This window comes from Cylas formicarius, unplaced genomic scaffold, assembly GCF_029955315.1.
Source record: "Cylas formicarius isolate icCylForm1 unplaced genomic scaffold, icCylForm1.1 PGA_scaffold_4__25_contigs__length_36172078, whole genome shotgun sequence".
In the NCBI taxonomy this organism is placed as follows: Eukaryota; Metazoa; Arthropoda; class Insecta; order Coleoptera; family Brentidae; genus Cylas; species Cylas formicarius.
The window spans coordinates 28,417,541-28,442,611 of NW_026844334.1; the positions used below are offsets into that span (position 1 = coordinate 28,417,541).

The 25,071-nt window shown below is 31.8% G+C and overlaps 1 protein-coding gene across 1 annotated transcript in view; it reads left to right on the top strand.

The window, feature by feature from the left end:
• Positions 1 to 24,030, top strand: part of LOC132701429 (uncharacterized) — a 29,518-nt gene extending 5,488 nt beyond the window's left edge. The window contains exons 2-4 of the mRNA XM_060669309.1: positions 12,079 to 12,149; positions 16,314 to 16,572; positions 23,487 to 24,030. Coding sequence (XP_060525292.1) covers positions 12,079 to 12,149; positions 16,314 to 16,572; positions 23,487 to 24,030 — 874 coding nt within the window. The remainder of the gene's footprint in view (positions 1 to 12,078; positions 12,150 to 16,313; positions 16,573 to 23,486) is intronic.
• The last annotated feature ends 1,041 nt before the right edge of the window (positions 24,031 to 25,071 follow it).

The following is a 25,071-nucleotide window of genomic DNA, read 5'->3' on the forward strand; positions in this document are numbered from 1 at the left end:
GGAATTAATTATATTTTCTAGTGATATCAGTTTGTTGTCAGATATAATAAAGTTTGAGGCATTATCGCCGCAATTTTTTTATATAGTCATAGCTAACCATAGCCTCAATTTACAACGGACAAATTTTATTCAACGCACGTTATGTACTTTTGTTATTACCGAAGTTCACAGTAACCACTGATGATGCCGTCGTAGTTCGGAAACGTACTCCTTGTGCCAGCGCTTCCAAAAACTTTGAAGAAGCTGCTGAAACCGCTGGTTTTTTTATACGATTTTCCTTGAAATCGATCAGGTCCGGTTCAGGTAATGCCATCATGGCTCTCCCAATCAGAAAATGACCTGGTGTCAACGGTAATAGATCTTCTGGACTTGAATACAATGGACTGATAGGCCTCGAGTTAAATATCGCTTCAATTTGGTTTAACACTGTAGTAAAATCTTCGTGGTCCAGATGCGTATTGCCGATAATGCGTTTCAAATAGTATTTAAAACTCTGGACATCAGCCTCCTAAATTCCCCCAAGATTTGGCTCTCTTGGAGGGATAAAATGGCAGTCTACTCCTTCAATAGTTAGTTCATACTTTATTTTTTCAGAATGAGATTTAAAAAATGCTCTTAACTCAGAATTGGCCCCTGCAAAAGCGGTACCATTGTCTGAAAAAGTATTTAAAAGTCGCCCTCGGTTAGCGCTAAATCGTTTTAAGTCGACTAATAATGCGACAAACTTGAAACTAAATCGAGATTCAAACATTCGGCTAAATCCTCGAATTTTCTGTCCTTTATTTTTACTTGATATTTTCGATTATCTATTGCCATTTGCAATAAACACCTGGTAGCAATGTATGGCGATGATGCCGAACCATATGTTAAGACGTTTAATTTGTAGGATACTACCTATGCCGATTTTTGATATGATCTATCAGATTCAAAACCTAAGTGTGTTTCCTAAAGTTTAAAAGAATACTAAATAAAGTGTTTTGTACCGTTGGACCAGAATATTGGACATCGTTAAGAGCGTCTATTGGCACAGATCTGTTATATGCTACTCTTAATTTAGTCGTAATACTTTCTGTTTTTATAACTGCATGATGACTTAAATAATAAGCGTTGGAGACGGAAAATTTATTAACGTTCTGTCTTTTGAATTGCCTAGATTGTTTAAATTGTCTTTAAATGGAATTTTAACAATAAAATGTCAGTCGTCACGACGTTTTGCGTGTTTATTAAAATGTGACTTACAAACATCATTGACCTTGGGTGTTTCAGTACATTCCTCGATCTCCGTAAATTTCACTAAGTTATCATTTATTTCCGAGTTTATTTCATCATGAATCGACAAACAAGAAACCAGTTCTTTGCGCAAAGGAGTGTTAATTTCGCCCCCTATAATCCAACCTAAACCATTACACCACATAAAATGTCCATCTGACATAGAATTCGCCAGTGTTATGTCCCTAGGAATTTTTAACTTGGTGGGATTAAAACTACGTACCGATATCGACTGTGTAATTTTCGACAGAATCAACCAATTAATTTCTTTTGAATATCCCCTGCTCTGCAAATTTAACTTGATTTTGGTTTTGTAACTAGAAAATAGAATTGCTATTCCTTACGCCAGTAACCGCAGGATGTATATATTGCCTCTCGGCATTAATTTATTGACAAAAAATTTCAGTTATAAAATTCGATTATGATCTAGCATCTAATAAAATTGTAGTTTTGTGATTAGAATTATTGACTGTTACTAAAACTGATGCCGTTGTTAACAACTCGTAATTGCCACAATTCTCGAAATTTTACATTGTTTGAGCTTGCTTTGCGATTACTACATTCCGTTCCTATTTCGCGCCCTCACTCGTTTTTTGTCCGGCATCGCTTTTTTCCGCTAGCCGCGCAAGCCTTTGCTGCAGTTTCCCGCCGCCCCATTCCAAACTGGGCCCACTATGCTTGTGATCGGCCAGACTTGAATAGAATAGAATTGACCACCCTTTTGTACGTTAACCTAATGCTTCTCAACTACAAATGTTTCTGTTAAATGTATCGAGAAGGTTACGCAAATAAAGCTCAGACATAATTAAAAACATTCCTATTACTTTCATATATTTGCTCTATCATTAACAACGCGATCTTGTAGTTCGATCCTGTTACTTTTATTGGTTCGATCATTTCAAGGTGCGCGAGTTATAGGCCCAAGCCAGTCCTGTACACAGGCTTATCTTCAATAGTAATTAAGATATCATTTTGAGCTTAGCTTAAGAATTGTAACAAATAAACAGTCAGTTAATATTCTGTACGTCTAGAAATAAGACCTATATTCAAAATAAACGTTTTTAAAAAAAGTTTCTGTACTTTCGAAACATAATTGGCGCTACGAACAGGATAGTGTCCACGTTCAGTTCGAATTTTTATTCGTTAAGGCACTATTCAGGAGCGGGTCTTTATCGGCACAAATTCAATTCGAACGTTGATCCAGTTGTAAAGTACGGCTCCATTGACCAATTGCGTTAAGAGCAAGAGGAACTTCAGCAGGAAAAGCCACCTTTCTGGAAAGTATCCAGACGACGAGTACCTGTTTCGGCCCGACAACGACAGTTTGGTGTTACCAGTACAAAGAGAGAAGTTTTAATGGACGTTGCCTTGATTTCGTTAATGTAAGTAATTATCCAAATTGCCTTATGTCAGATTTGAAAAAACGTTTAGCTAAGAATTTAAGGGAACACGCTACACAACTTAATTTATATAACCCTAGTGAATTAAAAACAAACTACTTTAAATATTGAAACTAAAAACTTACATAATCTTTTTGAAAATATTTCGATTGACAATGAGACAAATAATTCGAAAATTTCTAGTAATATTAATAGTAACGATACCACAATGAATGTTGAATCATTTGCCAATCTTCTACCCCAATTTGATGGTTATTCTAACCACTTGGAACATTTTATAGTAACAATTTTTATAACACATTTTTTAATACTAGTGAAACTCAAAAGAAATATGTCCTAACAACTATTAGATCGAAATTAGTTGGTGAAGCCTTTAATCTTTTGTACTGTCGTTCGGATATTACTGACTGGGATAAGTTGAAAACTGCCTTGAGGCATAAATTCAGAGATCCGATTAGTTTTCTAGTTTCATTACATGAATTAACTTATTTTAATAAAAACAGACAAGAAAGTTTAATCGATTTTGTCGTTAGAATAAAAATATTTATGCAAAGAATATTTGCAAAAATTCAATCAGAAGAGTCAGGGATTTCGTTTACAAACAGAAAAAACGGCAATAGTGACTTTAATCAGCAATTCACTCGACAGAGTAAAATCTTACTTATTAACTAGTAATCCGACAACTTTAGATCAGGCTATTGCATGCATAAATAATTATAATGTTATAGAATCGCAAATAAATTTACGAAACCCACACCGATCAAATCATAATATGAATAATCAACTAACCAAAATTTAATGATAACTTTGGAAATCATACGACAATGCCTAATATATCTACTAATTCGTTTGCAAATCAGTCTTTTGCTAATACACCTTCCATTACCCTTTTTCCCAGACAACCAATTAACATTCAACCACGTCCAATCCAACAAAAATTTCCCGCTAATATTCCTGCCTTTCATCAACCAAAACCAACTAATGTTTTCGCCCCTCAAAAGAATGTAACCTATCCTAAACCTACGCCTATGTCTTCGGTTAACTCTGCCATACCTAATAATTATGGTAGTACATGTACTGTCTCAATGAAAACATATCGTCCTCAAAATAATTCTAATGCCTTTCCTCAGCAAGGGTATAATCACTTGCAAAATGTAGGGACCACAAAATAAATACATCGCTCAAGAACTAACTAATCTTGAATGTACTGACCCCAATTTATTGCAGGAAGAAATCAACTATTCTGAATACGACTATATAACGATTCATATTCCCCTAATTTAAAAGAACTTTTGAATGACGTACCAGAAGAAAATGATGGAAATTTTCACGAATGCCTATCAACAGGAGTCGACCTAACCAATATAATGCGTCAAATTGAACTACCATATATTTACCTCCCTAAGTTAAAAATTACTGTTTTAATAGACTCAGGTGCTAGTGATTCCATTATTAATCCCAATATATCAAACCAATTTCCAGATAATATATTTTATGAACCTTTCGAAATAACAAGTTGTAAACAAAAATTTCAAGAAGACACAAATCTAAATTTTCCCTTGTTTCAAGAATTGGGAATTAATAACAATATAAAACTTCGAATAGTTAATTGGCATAATAACTTTGATGCTCTAATAGGAACCAAAGAGTTATTAGATATGAAAGCTATAATAAACTATGATGAAAAAACATTAAAATTGGGTAATCGAATAATCTCATTTTTTATGGCCTACAATAAACCAACTGAACTTGATTTTTCTAACAAAAAAATTCTCAAAATTCCAGTAACTCAAAGGGAAGGAACGTTACTTTTGCCATCTTTTCAAATAAATAATTACACAATTCCAGATACTCTAATTAATATTAAAGACGGCAATTGCTCAATTCCAAACCCTTTTCCCGAAATACAAATAAATTTGAATGAACGTATTAAAGTTATACTTGAAGAAGAATTTGAAATTTTACCTTCTAACTCAATAGATGAAAACAAAAAGAATTTCAACTTAGACAAGCAATTTCGCTTAGACCATTTAAATGACTTAGAGCGATCAAAAATTAGGACTTTATGCCATCAATTTAAAGATGTTATGTATAGAAATGATTCTAACCTAACGCTTACAACGAAGACCAAGCATGAAATAAGTTTGACTAACGACCGCCCAATTTATACTAAATCGTTTAGACACCCGCCGTCTATGCAAATCGAAATTCAAAAGCAAATTCAAAAATTATTGGATAATAAAATAGACCATCTATATTCCCTTATTCTGCACCAGTTTGGATTGTACCAAAAAAGGCTGATGCATCCGGAGAACGAAAATATAGAATGGTCATAGACTATCGTAATTTAAATGATCCCACAATAGAAGAAAAATATCCACTGCCACGGATAGAAGAAACATTAGATAATCTAGGGAAATGTACATATTTTACCACGTTAGATTTAGCTCAAGGTTTTCACCAAATAGGAATGGATCCGGATTCAGTCGAGAAAACTGCTTTTACCGTAAATAATGGACACTTTGAATACCTAAGGATACCATTTGGTCTAAAAAACGCTCCAGCGACCTTTCAGCGTATGATGGATGAAATCCTTAGAGATTATATATATATATATATATATATATATATATATATATATATATATATATATATATATATATATATATATATATATATATATATATATATATATATATATATATACAAGTTCTGTTTTGTCTACATGGACGATGTCGTTATATTTTCGAAATCTCTACCCGAACATTTAGATCATATTCGAAAAATATTTAAAAAATTCCGTGAAGTCAATTTAAAACTGCAACTTGACAAATCAGAATTTCTATCAAAAGAAGTTATCTTCCTTGGTCATATTATAACTCCTGAAGGAATAAAACCTAACCCTTCGAAAATAAGCGTTATTAGGAATTATCCAATAACGAAATCGCAGAAGGAAATTAAAGCATTTTTACGCTTAATTGGATACTATCGGAGATTTATAAAGAATTTTTCAAAAATCACATTTCCATTAACCAAATGTCTTCGAAAAGGAAGTATAATAAAACCTGACCATCCGATTATATTGAAGCATTTAAGAAATGTAAAGAAATAATTACTAATTCGCCAGTCTTAGTATATCCTGATTTTTCAAAGAACTTTAAATTAACTACAGACGCATCTAACCAAGTAATAGGAAGTGTTTTATCTCAGGAAGATCATCCCGTAGCATATTATTCAAGAACATTGAACTCTGCAGAAAAAAATTATTCGACGACAGAGAAGGAATTACTTGCTATATTAGATTCAGCAAAACATTTCAGGCCCTATTTGTATGGAAAAAGATGTACCGTAGAAACAGACCACAATCCACTACTTTGGCTATCAAAACTAAAAGAACCCAATTCGCGATTAGTAAGATGGCGTCTAAAACTCGAGGAATTTGATTTTGACGTAAAATACAAAAACGGTAAAGAAAATACTGTAGCGGATGCTCTGTCACGCATAGAAGTTAATTTCAACGAAACTGATTCTCTTGCACCCAACACATCACGTGACACTGCTAATTTGCAAGATTTCGAGAACGAGAAATCTCCCAAGAAGATAATTTATCGCAAACGTCATTACATTCTAATAGAGAACCAGATGGTAAAAGGTTACCCATATCCGAATCACCCGTAAACTACGCATCCCGACGACTTATTTTAATGCATGGACAACATTTTAAGAAATACATTACCAGACCATTTGAGAAACTTCATATATTTGTACAGATTCCCAAGGAAAATGAAAATGAGTATTTATTACAAGTAATAAAAGAATTATCTTACAACCGTTTATATTAAAGATCAAGAATTCGAAGTTGTATTCAAAAAACTAATAAAAACACAACTTTCTAATAATGTAAAAAATCTGTATTTCATACAAATATCTACAAGACCTTACAGACCCACAAGTACAACATGAACTAATCGAAAATTATCATAAAAATAATCATAACGGTATAACTGAAACTTATAATCAGTTAAAAGAAAAATACTATTAGCCCAAACTCAAAGACCATATTACCGCCATAATAAATAAATGCGAAATTTGCCTACAAAATAAATATGAACGAAACCCTTATAAAATCCCATATGAAGGTCCCCTTCTTGCGGAAAAACCATTTAAGACTATTCATTTAGATATCTTCCAATTTTCCCAAACAATGTTTCTCACTATATTGGACTCATTTAGTAAATATGCACAAGTATATTACGTTAAAGACAAGAATGCAACTACAATACTGAGTAAATTGAGACATTTCATATCACATCACAATACCGCCTCAACTGATAATGGTTCTGAATTTAAAAATAATGTTTTTAAAGAATTTTGTAATTTATTTAATATAGATATTCATTATACAACCACTAATAATTCTACATCGAATAGTCCTGTTGAACGATTACATTCGACATTAATAGAGAAATTAAAAATATTAAAACTTAAAGATCCTGAGGAAACCGTAGACAATTTGATGAGATCGGTTGTTTTAAATTACAATCAAAGTATTCTACAGGCTTATCTCCTTTTAATATACTTTATGGTCCATATTATAACGAACCAAATATTAATAATGACATAACGATATATGAACAATTTAACGAAAAACGTAAGCAAGAAGTGAATATCTTTCATCAGAAAATTTATGAAAAAACTTATGAGAAGCAAAAATCTAGGACCGAAAAACAAAATCCGAACCCTGATTTATTACCTGAAATTACTAAGAATCAAATTATTTATAAAAAAAGCGATCGTCGAAACAAAGCTCTCACTGCTTATATTCCTATTAAAGTGACAAAAAGAAATAAAAATATTTTAGAAGGACAATTAAAAACCAACAAGCATACAAGGGTACATTTACGAAAAATTAAAAGATTAAGAAAAAATCCTTCTTTACAGGCTTGTGATGCTGGTCCAAGTTCGACCAATGAAAATCCTGCCATTACCGAATAATGGGTATTACGCAGAAGGAATTGGGCACAGTTTAGTTTTAGAAACTTACCATACAATGTATATTTCATTTAATCTAAGTACCATTCGAAATACTTTAACTAACCTATATATTAACCAATTAATTATAGAAAATCATTTAACAAAATCATTTCCTAACAACTACAATTTAAGATTTCAACTATAAAACTCATTTAATCAACTTAATAATGCATTTAACAATTCATATAAAATAAAGCATGCTGAAAATAATGAGAGAAAACGAAAAGGTTTATTTAACTTTTTAGGCTCTTTAATAAAATTTAGAACAGGTAATTTAGATCAAAACGACTTAAGCGATATTAACAGTTCTTTGGAAAATTTAAAATTTAATGAAATTAAAACGATGCATAAAATAAATCAATTAAGTTCATTTGCTGGACATATTACGGAAAAGCTTCATCACGACATTTTAGTTGTTTATAATAATAGTCAAATACTGAAAACAGCAATTAGTAATGTTTGCAATCTGTTAGACTTATCTATACAAATACAAGATCATTCTCTCCAAATATTCATAGTTGATTCTTATATAAATAAATTAGTAAACGTAATTACTTTCGCTATCATTATTAAACTGGACATTGGAATATTTAATTTGAGTGATTTCAAACAAATTTGGACCTTTATGAAATTTCATTATTGTTCTTATCAGTTGTGGCCCCTAAAGCAAACAATAGGGCAATTTTAATTAAGATACCATTATTCACAAAAGACTTATGTACATTAAATATTGTTTACCCGATTCCTTCGAACAACAAACTAGTCTTGCTACCACCAAGTAAATATATGTGTAATGACTCTTGGTTCGAAGAATGTAAAAACGTTAATAATCAATGGCTTTGTGAAAAGGAAATTATTAACTCTTGTAGTCTTAAAAATTGTATGTATGCTAAAGTAATTAATAATTACGATGTTGTAATTTTTACTCAAAATCAGAACTTATTACACTGTACCACGAATGCTATAGAAATAATAGAAAATTGCAATTCTATTTCAAAACAATATATAGATAATTGTAATATAATTCAAAGTGATTGCGATATTATCATAGGAACTAAAAGATTTTCGAATATTGTTTATAACCTTAGTGTCAAATTCAACAAACTAAGTTCCATATTTGGTTCTCCACCAAATGCTAATAAAATTATACGTTTCAACTAAACCATCTGAAGGAGCCAATAAAAATACAAGACGATTTACTAGAGCCAATTGAATATAAAAATTTTAATACTGAAACTGTAACTCATTACTCTATAACAACTTGTATTATTTTTATTATTGTAATTCGCAATGTAATAATTTATAGAAAACATATTCGTAACTCAATATCTAGGAAAACTCTTCAAAACATAATCAACGAGGACGTTGAAAATTCTTCAGGAGGGAGGAGTTATAGGCCCAAGCCAGTCCTGTATGATGACACATAATCCAAAGGACCCCATAAGTAAACAGGCTTATCTTCAATAGTAATTAAGATATCGTCATTTTGAGTTTAGCTTAAGAATTGTAACAAATACATAGTCAGTTAATATTCTGTACGTCTAGAAATAAGACCTATATTCTAAATAAACGTTTTTAAAAAGAAGTTTCTGTACTTCCGAAACATAATTTGCGTGTAATTAGTAGAATTTTTGTAGCGTATCCAGTGACGGATTTTTATCTAAAATGCATCGCGATATTCTAAATATTTGTTAAATGGTCCCGGAAATTTTGGTAACTTTAATTCCGGTAACTTTATTGAAAAGGCAAACCCTAAGTTTTGTGGATTATTTATTTGCGAATCTGAATTAATAGTTGTTGCATTGGAAATTCCAGCGAAATATGCGGCTTCAAATAGTTTTGCTTAGTTTTCTTTCGATATATTCGGCTTGCTGGTCTGCAACCGATATACCAATATCTTCATTACTTTCAAGGACGTATTCTATATCATTCTCATACGTGAAAATTTATCAAATAGTGGATGCGCCCTTTCTAATCTCGAATTTAACTCATTTAATTTGTGTTTGTCAGTAGCTTGGAGATCTAGAGCTTCAAGGAATTTTTTTGAATCCTGTCAAGCTAGACTTTACTTGACTGACTTGACCGCTGTTTTTAAGGATTTTTTATCTGCCGATTCCTAATAATATCCTGGGTCGACAAGACCAAAAATAGGTGCCAGTTTCTTCAAAGTATTATAAAAAGTATAATCATGAGGCACTGGTTCTGCAGAATATAACTTTATTGGAAAACAGAGAAAACTTAATACACAATTCTTCGACGCCGGTCAGTTCCTTTAAATTTTACGTGACGATTGAAAATGAGAGGAAGATAAAAACAGAGAGCGAAAATAACCAAGAGAGTTTACGTCTTTTTGTTATACTTTATAACGGAATGTCCAGGCTTCAAGAATGAGCTGTACATTAGCGCCATCTGTTTACTTTACCAACACACATATTTCAAAACAATCGGGATATTCTACACCCACGCTGTATCATACGTGACAGTATTTAAATAAAAACGTTTTTCTATTCCTGTCTTTAAAATACCTAATTACACACCGATCTAGCGTGCACATCAGTTTCGTTTCCCACGGATCCGAGTCAGTTCGGACATTTCCGGGATTTTACCGCACGGGTTTGGGAGCAATCGGATGTTTTCGGAGATATTTCCCACACCTTGAATTTTGACGTTTGTCAATTCTAAAACTCAATTCAAAAACTAACGGTCGTAGAAAAAGTATAGTATGTAATATTTTCGGTAAACTTTTCAAGTCACTTTATTAATTATGCAGTTTTTAGACCAAAATATAACACATTTTCACCTAATAATTCTAAAGACCTGTAGTTTTTAAATAATATGTGTGAAAGATGTCTTCAAGATTCGTGAGATTCCTTGTTTGTTGTAGTTAAATCTATTATTTCTTTTAAATGTCAATTAATGATAACTTTTTTGGTTTTGGTAATGTCTTTCCAGGAGAGCCCTAGCAGTGCCGTAATTGGCATTTGTGGGAGTTCAATAACTAATTATATTTTTCGGTTCGCCTTTAAGAGAAGTTTCTAAGTAATAAAACCTTTGTACATCGGATAAAACACTGCTATTGTGAAAAATCCCTTCAAACAAATTGTTTGCAAGATCGAACTATGTATGTTATGGAATATGATCGGCTTGCTTGGGTGTGACTTCTTGAGTTCACACTTGGGTTTCTCACCTATGTTTTATTTTTATATGATATAGGAATTTGTTTTCTAAACTAGTACGTTGATGACCTTATAATCTATCAATTCGGAGTTTTGTGTCAACCATATTCTTTTTAGCTTTTTTAGCTAGCCTTCGGAACGAACTTAATTTCACAATTCATTGTCTTTCTAAATCTCCTCTTATACGTTGCATGAGATTATATAATAATATTGTCAAAAGTGATAGCTGTATTGACTTACTTAATACTAATTTAAGATGCTTAATACAAATTTAAGAGCCTTTAAATAACTTATTATTGAGATTGCTCTTCGCGTATTCGACTTTCTTATCGGTCCTTAGGGTTATATATTTTTTCAATAGTGTTATTTGTTATTTTAGCGTTGTTTGAGTACCTCCGCCAAATGTAATTGTTCTTTGTTTCTAAGTCGCGTTCCTCTATAATTGGTCTGCCCGAAATAAATAAATGCAGTTAGTTATTTCTTATTGTCATTGTTATATAATTACGTTTTTTTTACTAAATAATGTAGAAAATATTTATAGTCAGCAAATTAAATTTATAAAAATAGTTTGTTATTTACAAAATTCAAAAAAAAAAAATATGAAAATGGGATTTTTTATTAGATGATTCTTTTTATTATCTAACCCTAACGGTCTCAAATTTCTAAAATTATTCGTTTAACTCAAAATTATGGATATTTTTCACAAAATGATGAAAAAATGTTTTTGATAAAATTTTTATTGAATAACTTTTGTGTTAGTTAACTCGATAATCGATTTATATTATTTATACAACAATTCGCAAAGTGACAGTAGTGACTACAAGTGTAGTGTAGTGCCCGATTTTTTTTTCTTCTATGCCTTCATGGTCAATAGCCAAATAGGCAACCTCATACAAAGTCACCCTTAAATAAGTCTTGGACATTGCAATTTGGGACATCCGTTATGTACGCAGTTTTCGGTTTGAATTTGGCTTTAGTTTTTTATGGCGATAAGATCTCTCTTAAGAAAATTATTTTTTTTTATTAAACCTTTCCGTAACATTTTACTTTTCACATCAGCTAATTCCGCAGATTGAATTAATATCAAAACACATTTTATGCGGTGCTAAACACACTTTATTTAATAATAAGTTATTGGTGTCGTAGTGACGAATCAGCGCAATTTTGTTTCCAAACATTTAATCAAGTTTCCATGTCAGTTCGCCACATACAGTGCAGCGGGATCCAAAAATTGATATGGCCAACGTGATATTTTTTCTGCTTTTTGCCGGTAAGATTAAAGTTTAATATAATATATATATATATATATATATATATATATATATATATATATATATATATATATATATATATATATATATATATATATATATATATATATATATATATATATATATATATATATATATATATATATATATATATATATATATAACTTAATTCCAAATCATACATGGTGATTCAGTGTTTAAGGCACAAACTGAAATGGGTGACAGATCTCATCATTTTATGCTAAGAAGTCCATATAAACATGCGTCCGATCGATCAGTGGAAAGTTACCGGGGGTACCACAATTTTTTCTTTTCAATAAAATATCTTGCTAACTTTTAAAGATACCAACTTGAAATTTGGCGTGATTAATACCAGACGATCATCATTGAAAAAAATAATAAATCCACACGGTAATACATTTCTGGCTCTAGAGGCTTCTTTATCTCCCTCCTGACATCCTTCAGTTAGCAAATTGGGTGCCTCGTTCAATTTAAATTTGATTTTTTTTTTCGAGAAACAAAACCGTTTTCGAGATGAATAAACGTATTCGTTCTAAAAAATGTTAGTTGTTAGTTTGGTTTCCCCGAAAAAAAATGCAAATTGAGCGAGCCACCCAATGTGCTAACTAGAAACTGTCAGATGCGTACTACTAAAACGTTTTGGAAAGGAGAGGATAAAGAAGCCTGTACTACCAAAAACATATCATCCTGTAGATTTCAAAAATCTTTAAAATGATAATATTTCAAGATTACAAAACTTTGATCCCTGTACCTTCGTTACTGGTGGAGATAGTCATGTTCATATATTTTTTTTTTCTTAAAATGATGAAATCTATCACATATTTAATTTTGGGTCTCGAAACCCGAATCACGCTACGTACAGGGTGTTTCTGTAAAGCCAACGAGGTACGACATTAGGGAAATGGACGATCCTAGAAAAAAATATTTTTTTAAGTAAGATGGTCACCAGGAGAGGCAATTATTATCTTGGATTTAAAAAACTTTATTTAAACAAAAATTAAATAGTTAAAATATTTACAATCTTAAAGCTGACAAAATTTCAAATATTTTTCAATGCTGTTTATGCATTTAATAAACTTGGAACCGTTAAAAAGGACTTTTCCTTAACTATCCATCGTGCTATGAGTGATGCGGTTGTGATTCCTTAGGTGGAATTTTCTGATATAATTGCAAAATGAACAATTCTTTTAAAAAATGCAAAGGTATTAGTTTTAACGTCATTAAACAGACAACCAACAACCCAGTGAAAACCGCATCTCAATATCTTTATCCTAACCTAAAATGTGAATAAAAGTACTTAAGACCTAAGAAAAGTTGGATTTTGGGAAAATTTTTCACTTGACGGGTAAAACGCCAATTTAATATTTAAGATGCCAAATGATATTTAAAATCAAAATAAAATGTTATTGTGTTTTTATTACTATAACACATTTGAAGAGCGCCATATTGCTCCGACATTTCTACGTTTTCACATGCCGAGACGTTTTGAAATATTTAGTAATATCATTCATTCTTTAATTAATAATTCGGTTAAGTCAACTCAAGTCAAACTAATCAATTGTTAAACACTAAAAAAATTTTTTCGTTATCGAAGTATTTAAAGTAGTAAAATGTGTATTGAATTATTAAATATTTTTCCTCATTCTTTATGCATCGATTTCTTTTAAATACAATGAGTTTAAATAAGACAATTTCAATGCAATAAATATTTAACAAACTTAAAATGATTACCATGGTAGTCTATCAAGATTTGACAAGCATCTGAGAACGAGATAAAAGACGCATTTGGTCAGACACAAACAAGATTTGTTTTTATGGCAATCAGAAATAGGATGTTTAATTCACTTTTTTAATGGTTTCTACATTTTGGTTGTGGGTCGATAGTTAATGAAATTAATTAATCCCAACAAATGATTGGGTGATTAATTCTAATGTTTAATGAAAAAATAAGTGATAATACTAAATATTTGTAATTTTTTAATTAGCAGAAATTATATAAAAAGTAAAAAACATTAACATCTTATTTTGATTTTAAATATTATTTGGTATTATAAATCATGCGTTTTCATATTATTTAGTAAATTCGCAATAATTAGACATCAATAGCAACTAGTAAAGTAGATTTTTTCCTAAAATACAACCTTTTTTTAGTTCTTTAATTCATATTGTAGGTTAGAATAAAGAACTTGAGAGGCGGTTTTAACTGGGTTATTGGATGCTTATTTGGCTCTCTAATGACATTAAAAAAAACTCGAATCTTAGCATTTGCTCTTTTTTGCGATTATGTCAGATTTGAATTTATCTTCACTTTAAAATAGTACGTACTTTAAGACACTTAACAACAGAAGTTCTTGTAGAAGCCGAGTTTTAAAATTCAAGACAGAATTGCACCCCTTGGTGGCCATTACAAAAATTCGAAAATTCCAGTATTATGTTTTGGCCGATTTACTTATTTGTTTTTAGTTTCCCAAAAGTTATTTTTATTTTCCTTGCTTTTTTTTTTCGTTTATAGCACTTCATATCAAAACACGTATTTTTAGATAGATTTTTAATTGACTCGATCATGTCGTGAGAAATACTCCGTAATGAAATTTAGAAAAATGTTGATATGCGAATTTTTCTGACGTTCAGTCCAATGTTTTTAATATTAATGTAATTATTTTAAATTCAGCTCTGCAGTGGAAAAAATAAAACAACATTTACAATTTCTTTCCGTGAAATTTAAATCAAGTGGAACTATGTTTCACTCAATATATGTTGTTCTATATTGTATATCCATGAGATTATATACATAATAACAATAAAAATTGAAAATATTTAAGTTAGGCGATACAAAATGTGAAACAGTCAAAATAAGGACGTTTCTGTAGAGTTCGATTTTTTTCGCCATGTTTCGCCGTCATGCATTTTTGCAATTTTGCATATTCATAGCAAGTCACCTTTTTTACCTTGCTAATTTCGAGAAAGTGGGTTATTTCCATTAACAAATGACATTTATCTATTTTTCCGTTAACATTTTTAATATTCGTTTTTTTTTTGCTGTATTTTTTAAATTTTAGTGCGACTAAAATAAGGTAATTAATGCCAAATATATACCAAAGGCAAAAATGGATAGATATCGCCAATTCCAACTTGAAATCATTAAAATTATTTACAAAATTCTGGATTCCTCCTGCGTTGGTTGTTGAAAAGAAACATTTAAACTCTATACACCATTGAAGTAGAAATGTATATTCTAATCAGACTGATTATCATTCTGTTTACAGAAAACCTACGCGCACAGACCGATACCTTAATACATTGTTACATCACCATCTGGCCCAAAAATCATCGGTTATCTGTAATGAAACTGTTTAGGCGAGTCACTGAACCCAGAATTGAAATACCTTACATGTGCTCTTCTATCCAATAATTTCCACATAAGAGATATTAAGCGTTCCATCACAAAATACATTTCACCACAACCTCCCAATAGCAATGAAACCGAAAGCAATCCCACACTTGCAACTGTTGTCCTTCCTTATATTCAAAACATCATTGACCATATATCAAAAGTTCTAAAGAAATATAACGTCAAAACCAGATTTACCTCTTGTCCAAAAATCTCTCAACATCTTCAATCCGTCAAAGACAAAATTCCATTTGAGATGTCAGGAGTTTACAGCGTTCCATGCATATGCGGCAAAGAATACATTGGATGGACGAAAAATATCAACTAGGCTCAAAGAACATGAAAGAGCCTTAAGGCTAGGACAAATAAACTCGTCAGTAGTTGCCGAACACAATCACGAAACCGGATTTCAAATTTTCTTCGATAAAACTAGAATTCTAGCATGTAATCAGTTCTTCTACCAACGGAAAGTTCTAGAATCTTTAGAAATCTACAAGCAACCTAACAATTTTAACCGCGACCAATACGGAAATAAGTCATCCGAGACAATGTTCTTGCCCCTCCGTTAGCTCCGCTCCCTTCAAACAATATATAAAGAGGTACAGAGTAGAATGCGAACCGATTTCAATTCGCTGTGGAAGTTCTTTGTCAAATCATTAAAAAAAATTATTTATTTATTATTTATTTATTGTTAGTAAAGCAGGTACATCTATGATACAAATTGTTTTGTAATTAAACTTCTTATTTTCAGCTACGAAATATTGTTTAGTAGAATCACTACTGATAAAAACTGACCAAGGAGAGCAAAAGTCAGTTTCATTAGATGTTCAGTTTGGCAGACAAAAAAGAGATATTTTAAATGATTACGTTTTGCAGAAGAAGAAATCATCGGAACAAAAACCCGCGACAAAAATGGATATTCGAGCACTCACAAAACCACTAAATTTAGAATCTATAAAATCAAAATGGAAATCTTCAGCACGAACTAATTTAAAACAAGGGACTCTGAGGTAAGGCATATAATGAAAGTAAAATAGCTTCTACTCCTTTCTGTAATATACCCAATTATTCACCGATCGTGCGTGCAGAAAGTGTCACTTTACCACATGAGTTTCTTGTCTCACAGATCCGAGCCGCTTCGGTCATTTCCGGGATATTACCGCACGGGTTTGGGAGCAATCGGGTGTTTTCGGGGATTTTACCACACGGTTTGAATTCTGACGGCTATGTCAGTCAATGTATTCATGTTGTTTTTCAAAAATGTACCCCAAAACTAACGATCGTAGAAAAAGTATAGTATGCAACACGTTTGGCAAACTTTTTAGATCTTGTATATGTATATCATTCGTGAAGTTTTAATTGACACTTTGAATTCTACATTTATGTTATAAAGTTTATTCAAAATCAAATTCATATTGTGAAATGCTGAGCAAGAATACGAAAAATTCAAATATTTGTTTGAATCAATAGCTCATATCCGCCCCAATAAATAATGGAAAAGTTAGAAAGTTACACTTTTAAAACGAACGAAATTTTACAAATAAAATAATTTATTTCTTAATGCAATAACTCTTCTCTAATTCAAATTTTAAAATTTTTGTTCTGAAACTTTGCACTAAAAAACCATCCCAAAATGCAAAATCGTTCCCCTCGACGGCATTTAAACAACTTGGACCATGAAAATTAGAGTACATTTTTGCGCAACGCAAGCTAACATTCGTCTATTACAGCTGAAGAATATGAGTTGAAGAAGAGAAGCTGGGCTGGCACTTGAGTCGTAACAACTGACACATTTTGTTAGTTTTTCTGCTTCTTTTCCTACTTATACAATCGCAAATGATTCTGATGAAAAACGCTAGATGAATATTGTGTTAATGCAGGAAATGTGGGTTAGTTTTGACAACACGACTGCGAGACTCGATCAACCAAATTACTTAGTACATAAAAAGAACTGATAGTAATTTTCGGATTGGCTTGTATAAAGGAATTGTAAATCTTTTGCCGATGAAGGGATATTGAAAACTATGACCACTTCTTGTAAATGGTTTTCTGTAGTTATTAAGTTTATAGTCTGAGATTTTCGTTTTGCCAAAGAAGGCAGAAGTAGTTGTCGTGTTTAGTCGTCACTAAAAAACGGAGGTTCTCTTTGAGAATTGCATAACAAGCTATTACACTGGATTTAAACGTAATGAAAAATTACGATACTTTTTGCGCACTCTTTGTTCATTATCCTAGTTCCAAAACAGTGGTGGCGACTAATCCACATCAGACCACAAACGTAACACGCAGTAACATTATTTATTTATTTGTCAAGCTGTATAGTATTATTAATAAATTACAATTTAGTGAAAAACAATAACAGTGGCAAAAAGGATTGAGCCTCATTTATAGAAACCGGTCGCACAAGCTTCAAGCACGTGTGGCGCAACCCTGTATTTATCAAATCGATAAAAATGAAATGCGAGAGGCAAATTGTGTAACTGAGAGGCCCCTCATATGACCGGGCAAGAATTTCTAAATTCGAACTGCATGATTTTTGAAAAGCAGCCGTTCTGTGCTTAGGAACCCTGAAGTCATTAACATTTCTAGTGCCATGCCATTAGTCATATTCAGTATATGATTGCTATTTAAATATATGATTACGAAATGGGATATTCTAAGAAAAACGCAAATAAGAGTTTGGAACTTTCTGTATAGCATGAGCTGTGCAAGTATTTAGTGAGCTCCGATAAACGACATCCGCGTCATCAAACAAAAACAAGATCAGATTACCGCACAAATAGTATTTAGTGGTAGCGGGCATTTTTTTTTAAATCGTACAGCTATTTTAAACGCATATAAGCAATTTTTGGTTTGTTATTAATATGTGATAAGAAGCATAAAATTTATCAGTAATTACTCCTAAATTCTTAGCCTCGGTAACGATGGGTAAAAATCCATCATTTATAGAAGTTTCAAAACTCCCCGTTATTTTATCGTCAATATTTTTATTATTTTTATAAAAATAGACGACTACTTCTCCAACGAAATTTGTTTTCACTTATCTGTCATACCGTATTATAATTATTTCGCGCGTTGATCGCTACTGATTGCCGCACGGTACTGTCCCTCGCAGCCGGTCCCTACAAGTCACATTGGGCTGCCTTGTTTCGTCATGGTGAAGTTATTACGCACACCTTACTGTATCTTACATATATCGAGTTGGTGAACTATGCGTCACATTATTACCAAATAGAAGAACACAAACGTTAGATGTATTGTATTTGAAGTTATTGTCTATAGGTTAGACAGATACACGATTCAAGTCAAGATCGAAGTTTATTGGAGAACGTTTTAAGTTGGAAAAGAATTATAAATTTGGGAATCATCGGCATATTGTTGCTTCACTGAATATTTCATACATCTTCTACATAAAGACTAAACGATAAATGTCCTAAAATCGAACCTTCAGGCACTCCAGTGGTAATTGAGCTACAGTTAGATTTTTCTAGATTAATTTGATTTCTGACTTCAACACAATGCGATCTATTGCGCAGATATGGACTTAACAGATTCAGCTGAGAAACCGAAATAATGAAATTTTTCCAACAAAATATTGTGATTAATGGTGTGGAAAGCTTTACTAAAATCGAAAAGCGCCAAATAGGTTGCTTCCTTCCTATCTTCATTGCGGCGCATGTCATTCAATAAATTAAATGACTGCTAGTTGTACTAAAATGTGATTTACACCCTCATCGAATTAATGTTTTTGGGCAAATTTACAAAAGTATACATTTGTTGGTAGATGTGCCTCTATTATTTTTGAAAAAAACTGGAAGTATACTGGTTCGCCTTAGATTTTTTGGCTCACTGGGGTTTCATATTTTAGCTACTGGTTTTTTAATGACCTATTTCCAAAAATTATGAAAATAATTAGCCAAGATACAGCTTTAATAATATTTATTAAAGGATTCACAGAGTATGGAAGACAGAGCTTGACACCTTTTCTAGAAATGCCGTCTTCTGTTCTGTTAACACTCTGTAAAAATTCATCTTTTCTAATTAAACTAAAATTTAGATTATATATAATATTTGGATGCACATTTCAGTTGTATTAACCATTTTAGTGCACGATTCGAAATACTTATTAAGTACTTTTGTTTCGATAAAGATTAAGTAAGTCGTTTTGCCTCGTCCTAAAAATCCTTTCCTTAAATTGCCGCAAGTTCTTTAAAGTAAGAAATCTTCTTCCTAATAAGTGCATGCTTACTACTTAGTACTAGGTTCCTTGTAGGCTTGATATCTAGCTGGCGTTTCATTTTTAATATATTTTAGATGCGCAAACTGCCTTTTTTTCATTTAAACTTTAATATTATCGGTTTTCCACGGACTATAGTGATTGATCAAATAAATTATATTATTATTTAGAATTTTTAATTTGCGGGCTATATTTTCAGTATTAAAAATTAAATTCCATTGTAACTGTATTGTGTCCGAGTGAAGTTGTTCAAGATTTATATCATCATAATTACGGAATTGATAATTTTGGGGCTACTTTGTTTTTTCAAAAGGTTTAAGGTTACCTGTGATATAATTTTTCTAAAAATAATGTTATGTATCTATCGCAACAATGCGTAAAATAATAAAACTGTATCTCCCTCTGGTATATTTGTACTTTTACAACATTTTCCTAGTCTCTGTGTTTTCCGATTTATTCATACAATTAGACCGTATTTTTTCTAATGGAATTTTTTCTACAGTTCTCCGTTTTCTCATAAATTAATACAACGTTCTTATTTTATATGGCAATCATAGTTGGCTATGGTCTCAAAAAATGCCCTTGTCGGGTCCTTTTCAGTTATATAGATTTGTTGGTATTTATGATGAGGAAAGGCAGAAATATAATGCATTTTTTGTATATTTATTAGTAGGCCATGCATAATATGTTCAAAAAGATTAGAAACTTTTAAAATAATTTAATAAACACTGGAACCTTAAAAAAGACAAGGCCAATTTAAAAAATAACTTAAGTGAAAAATATGAAACCTAAGAACCATTTAATATTTTAATTTTAATTTTAGATATTATTTTTAATATTTAATTTTAACATTTTTGGTTATTCAAAAACCAAACTTATAGTTATTTTAATTTAATAAGCAAATCATAATAAATATTAGAATACAAAATATTAAAATTCAAACTTTTACATTAATTACATTGAAATATTTTAAAGTAAATGTTCAAATTGGGGGCCGCCCTCTTCAATACACTGTATGCATCTTTTTCGTACTGAATGGCAACTATTCACTTACTCTGTAAGATTCATGGAAGCAAACGCTTCTCGAGTGACTTCCTCTAACTCCGCTTTGGTTTGGAAAATTTTATCTTTACTTTACTTTTAATCTTCCTCATAAAAAAATCTAGAAGAGTCAAATCGCATCTCGTAGGCCACTAGAATGGGGCCTCTAATTTCAATCCAACATTGTCCAAATTCTTCAACAACACATGTTCTCAAAATATTTATATAACCATCCGCCATCACATTTTCATTAAAAAAATAAGGACCCACAAATCCACCTGGGAAAATTCCTAATCATACCGACATCCCCTTTATCTATTGGTGGACTTTTCTGGTATCTGGTATCATAACTTTAGTTTTTCCAGCATTTGTTGCGTCAGCTAGTGCCCGGGAGGATTTAGTTGGATTTTCCAATACTTCTATAATTATATCCAATTCCTGGATTTCCTGTTTTTTATTGAAGTGGTTTTGATTTTGCCTCGACGTTTTAAAACTTCTAAAATTGGTTTAATTATTTTATAAAATTCGAAATTTTCGCTTGTCTGGTTGGTGCCGCGTCCTTAGCTGACATTAACGGGTATGTACACGGCTTGCTAATACATAATCCAAAAATGCCCTATATTTCCGCCTTTTTTCATCACAGATTCCAACAAATCTATATGGCTAAAAAGAGCTCGACACGAACATTTAAAATTAGTATTCATTTATGAGAAAACGGAGAACTGTAGAAAAAATCTGAGTACGCAACTGCATTTGCCTTAAAAATGTCACTCTAATGGTTTTATCCGAATCCAAAATTTTTATAAATTAAAAAGTTATGGCCAATTTTTAAAAGGGATGAAGAAAAAACGCCGAAAAACGAATGAAAAACGCCGGCTATTTTAACCAATAAATGTTTCTGAAAAATCAAATTCTTGAGATGTAAGTGAAGTTTGCTTTATTTAGTTCAGAAATATGTTTTTTCTGTTAAAACACTCTAATTACGACCACCCTGTACAGGCGACACTGCGACAAATTTCATGACCCTTTTGATTTTTGAGATAAGAGATGTATTTGGAAGCATTCCATTTTCGGAAACTTCTCGTATCTTGGTTATTATAAAGCTCATTGGAAAAGTAGAAACCAGATTTGTTATCAGCTTTTTGCGCAGTGGCATACTAAATATTTTCTGTCCTTAATTATTTTAGAGAAATAAGGCAAACTTATTTTTTTATAAATGGGTCACCCTGTATATTTTTAGATAATACGATTGAGTTCGTCAGGAGCATCTCAAAAATATATAAAGCTCTGTGGTTGTTTTTAATATCAAGACTTAATATTTAAATTTTGAGAAAGAAACGTTTTTTAGAAATTCTTTCAAAACTGGATTTAGTTTATAATCTAACATCATTATGAACTTCCATTTTCCCATATTTGCTAAGTCATTGGCTTTCTTCGTTTACACTTTAGCATTATATTATTTCTTTATTCATGCATAATTTTCTGGACAGTCTTTAAACTGATTCCTAGTGCTTTCCCTACTATTTCTAGGATATTCGTTGGTGATTTTCATTTTAAAAAATGTTTATCAAATTTAAAACCATTATTTTTGCTTCGGGATGCAAAAAAACGAAAATTACTTTTTATCTTTCACCACTTAAAAATTTCAAAGTCTCCAAAACTGACAGCTGTAAGTTAAAAATGTTTAAATCCTCTTCAAGTTATAAGCTTATACTTACTTATATCATACATTTTGGTTGAACAGTACAATTAAACAAGGTATATGAAAAACAAACGCAAAAGTTTGTCATTGACCGGCAAAATAATTCCGGTTTTGACAATCTACCTAATTATTCCATAGGGCCCAAGATATTTAGATTATTTTGCAAATTACATTGTGCCAGTAGTATCCCACACAAAACTAACCCCAAAACTAAATTTATTGAATTTCTCAGGACATTTCAAAATGTATTAAAATAACCACTGTATTGGCATTTTTCATGAAACAAATATGTCAGTAATGTCTACACTGAAACTCAAAATTAGTAGCAATAGCTATTTTTACTAGAGTGGCCGGACAAAAAAAAAACATTACTTGTATGCTAATAGTATATTATGCAACAAGTATTGCAAACCGCATTTGAGTCACGAATTTATTGGGCACGAGCGGATGCGTGTGTGCCCTTAATACTTAAAATTAGCCGAGCGAATGCTTAATGAATGAGTGGCCTAAAACGTTTACCAAACGTGTTGCATACTATGCTTTTTCTACTATCGTTAGTTTTTGGGTATATTTTTACAAAACATTTTAGTTTAGTTTAGTTTACTTAGTTTGTAATACATTCATTGACATCACCGTCAGAATTGACAAACATGAGCCGTGTGGTAATATTTCCGAAAATATCTGAAGTGACTCGGATTCATGGGAAACGAAACTGACGTGGTAAAACAACACTTTCCGCACGCTAGATCGGTGCTTAGTTGTATTTTAGAGAAGGGAGTAGAACAACAAAACTCCCTTTTTTCAAAAAACAAATCCAATGAAAACATTGTAGTGAAGCTTGCCTATTTTTCTTCACCTTTGAAAGAAAACTTACTTTTTTCACTTGTGAATTGATTTGATTTTGTCATCATTTTTAATGAATTTTAATTAAATTGTGCTTATAGATTGAAGGACTTTGAAAGGCGTATTAAAGAGCTTAAAATAAATGCCAATCCCAGATTACGCCTTCAAGCTCGAAACGATTTTCCACCTGTCGATATCAATGGCATCGAAAAAATGAAAACGAAGAAGGAAGAAATGGAAAACTTGGTAAACAAAGCACGGTTGAAACTGGCCTTATTAAAGAGCAACTACAGCAGCAACGGAAAGAATCGTCTTGGAGCTTCGAAATTTTCTATGGAAGCTAAGAACGAAACAGTCGGCGATAAGAACGTAGTTGAGGCATCCACTAATGTACCTGCTATTGTAGTGGGACACTCAACTACTATGAAGGAACCCGATTCATCTCAAACAGTGAATGAAAATGTTACCAAAAGTAATTTGCCATTTAACGGATCACATGCTATCACATTCGGAATAGATGCATTAAAAAATAGACAACAACAGACAGTCGCAAAAATTAAAGATAAAATAAAGGGAGTCAAAGGCAAAGGAACATTAAAAGAATTTGGAATTATAAGCGACAATAATGATATTCCTAAGAAATAGTTCTAACATAGTTAATTAAAATTTATTTAGTGTATTTAGAATACCTGATGCTTAATTATTTAGCAATTTCTTAGTATTGAGGAAATACAGGTCAAACAATTTTGGCCGTTTTTTTACCAGATTATTTTTATATTGTGTAGTTCGTCTGATTTAGTTTTGATTTTGTTTACCAGTTCTCGTCGCCGATCGACCCTAATGCGAGGTCGTTTAGATTCGAATACGTCCAAGAAATTAATTTTATAATTAATTTATTAATTATTGGCCAAATTTGTTAAAGCTTTCGGGGTCATTTGATGAACTGTTATTCTGATTCTGGTCTAAAAGCCGTCATCGTTTGTAACTGCTTCCCAACGCTTCGCTAGCACAAATGGCAAACTTCTTCATCTCAAATGTTGAACGTAGACAGACAAATATTCCCGCGCAGGTTGTACTTATGCCGATGGATGGTTCAGCATCTGCTTCGAGACTCGTTTCACTTCGATTGATTCTTTCTGCTTCGGTAGATCTTGAGATATCGATTTGCAATGCTCGGGCATTCCTAAGGATTGGATTCCAGATCGCATTGAGCTTCAGGTTCTACTTCTTCGATTTATTGAAGTTTTTGCTCTTTGAAGGCCAATGAGAAGTGATATTGTTTTCTTAAAAAAAAATAGATAACCGCGAGTTAAATAACACGACCGACGGAGTACGTTTTAAAAAAGGTTTATTTTCGAAAAAACAGGGCTTTTCTTAAAACTAAAAACAAACAATTAATGTGAACAGCGAAGGGGTTTGACACTACATTAATCTTACACGGGAAATGGTGACAGTCGAATTTATATGGCTGAATCGTTAATTCAGTGTCTATTCAGCAAGATGCGCCCGGTCTAGGGATATCCTCCCTTAGATTCTTCAACGTCCTCGTTGATGATCCTTTCCAGGGTTTTGACAGGGATGGTCTCTAGGAGTCTATGTTTTCTCCATTGGTAGAGCATGATGCTGGAACTAGCCACAATAGTGAGAAAATTAAACAGTAATATTTTTGGTTTTGGTGAACCAATC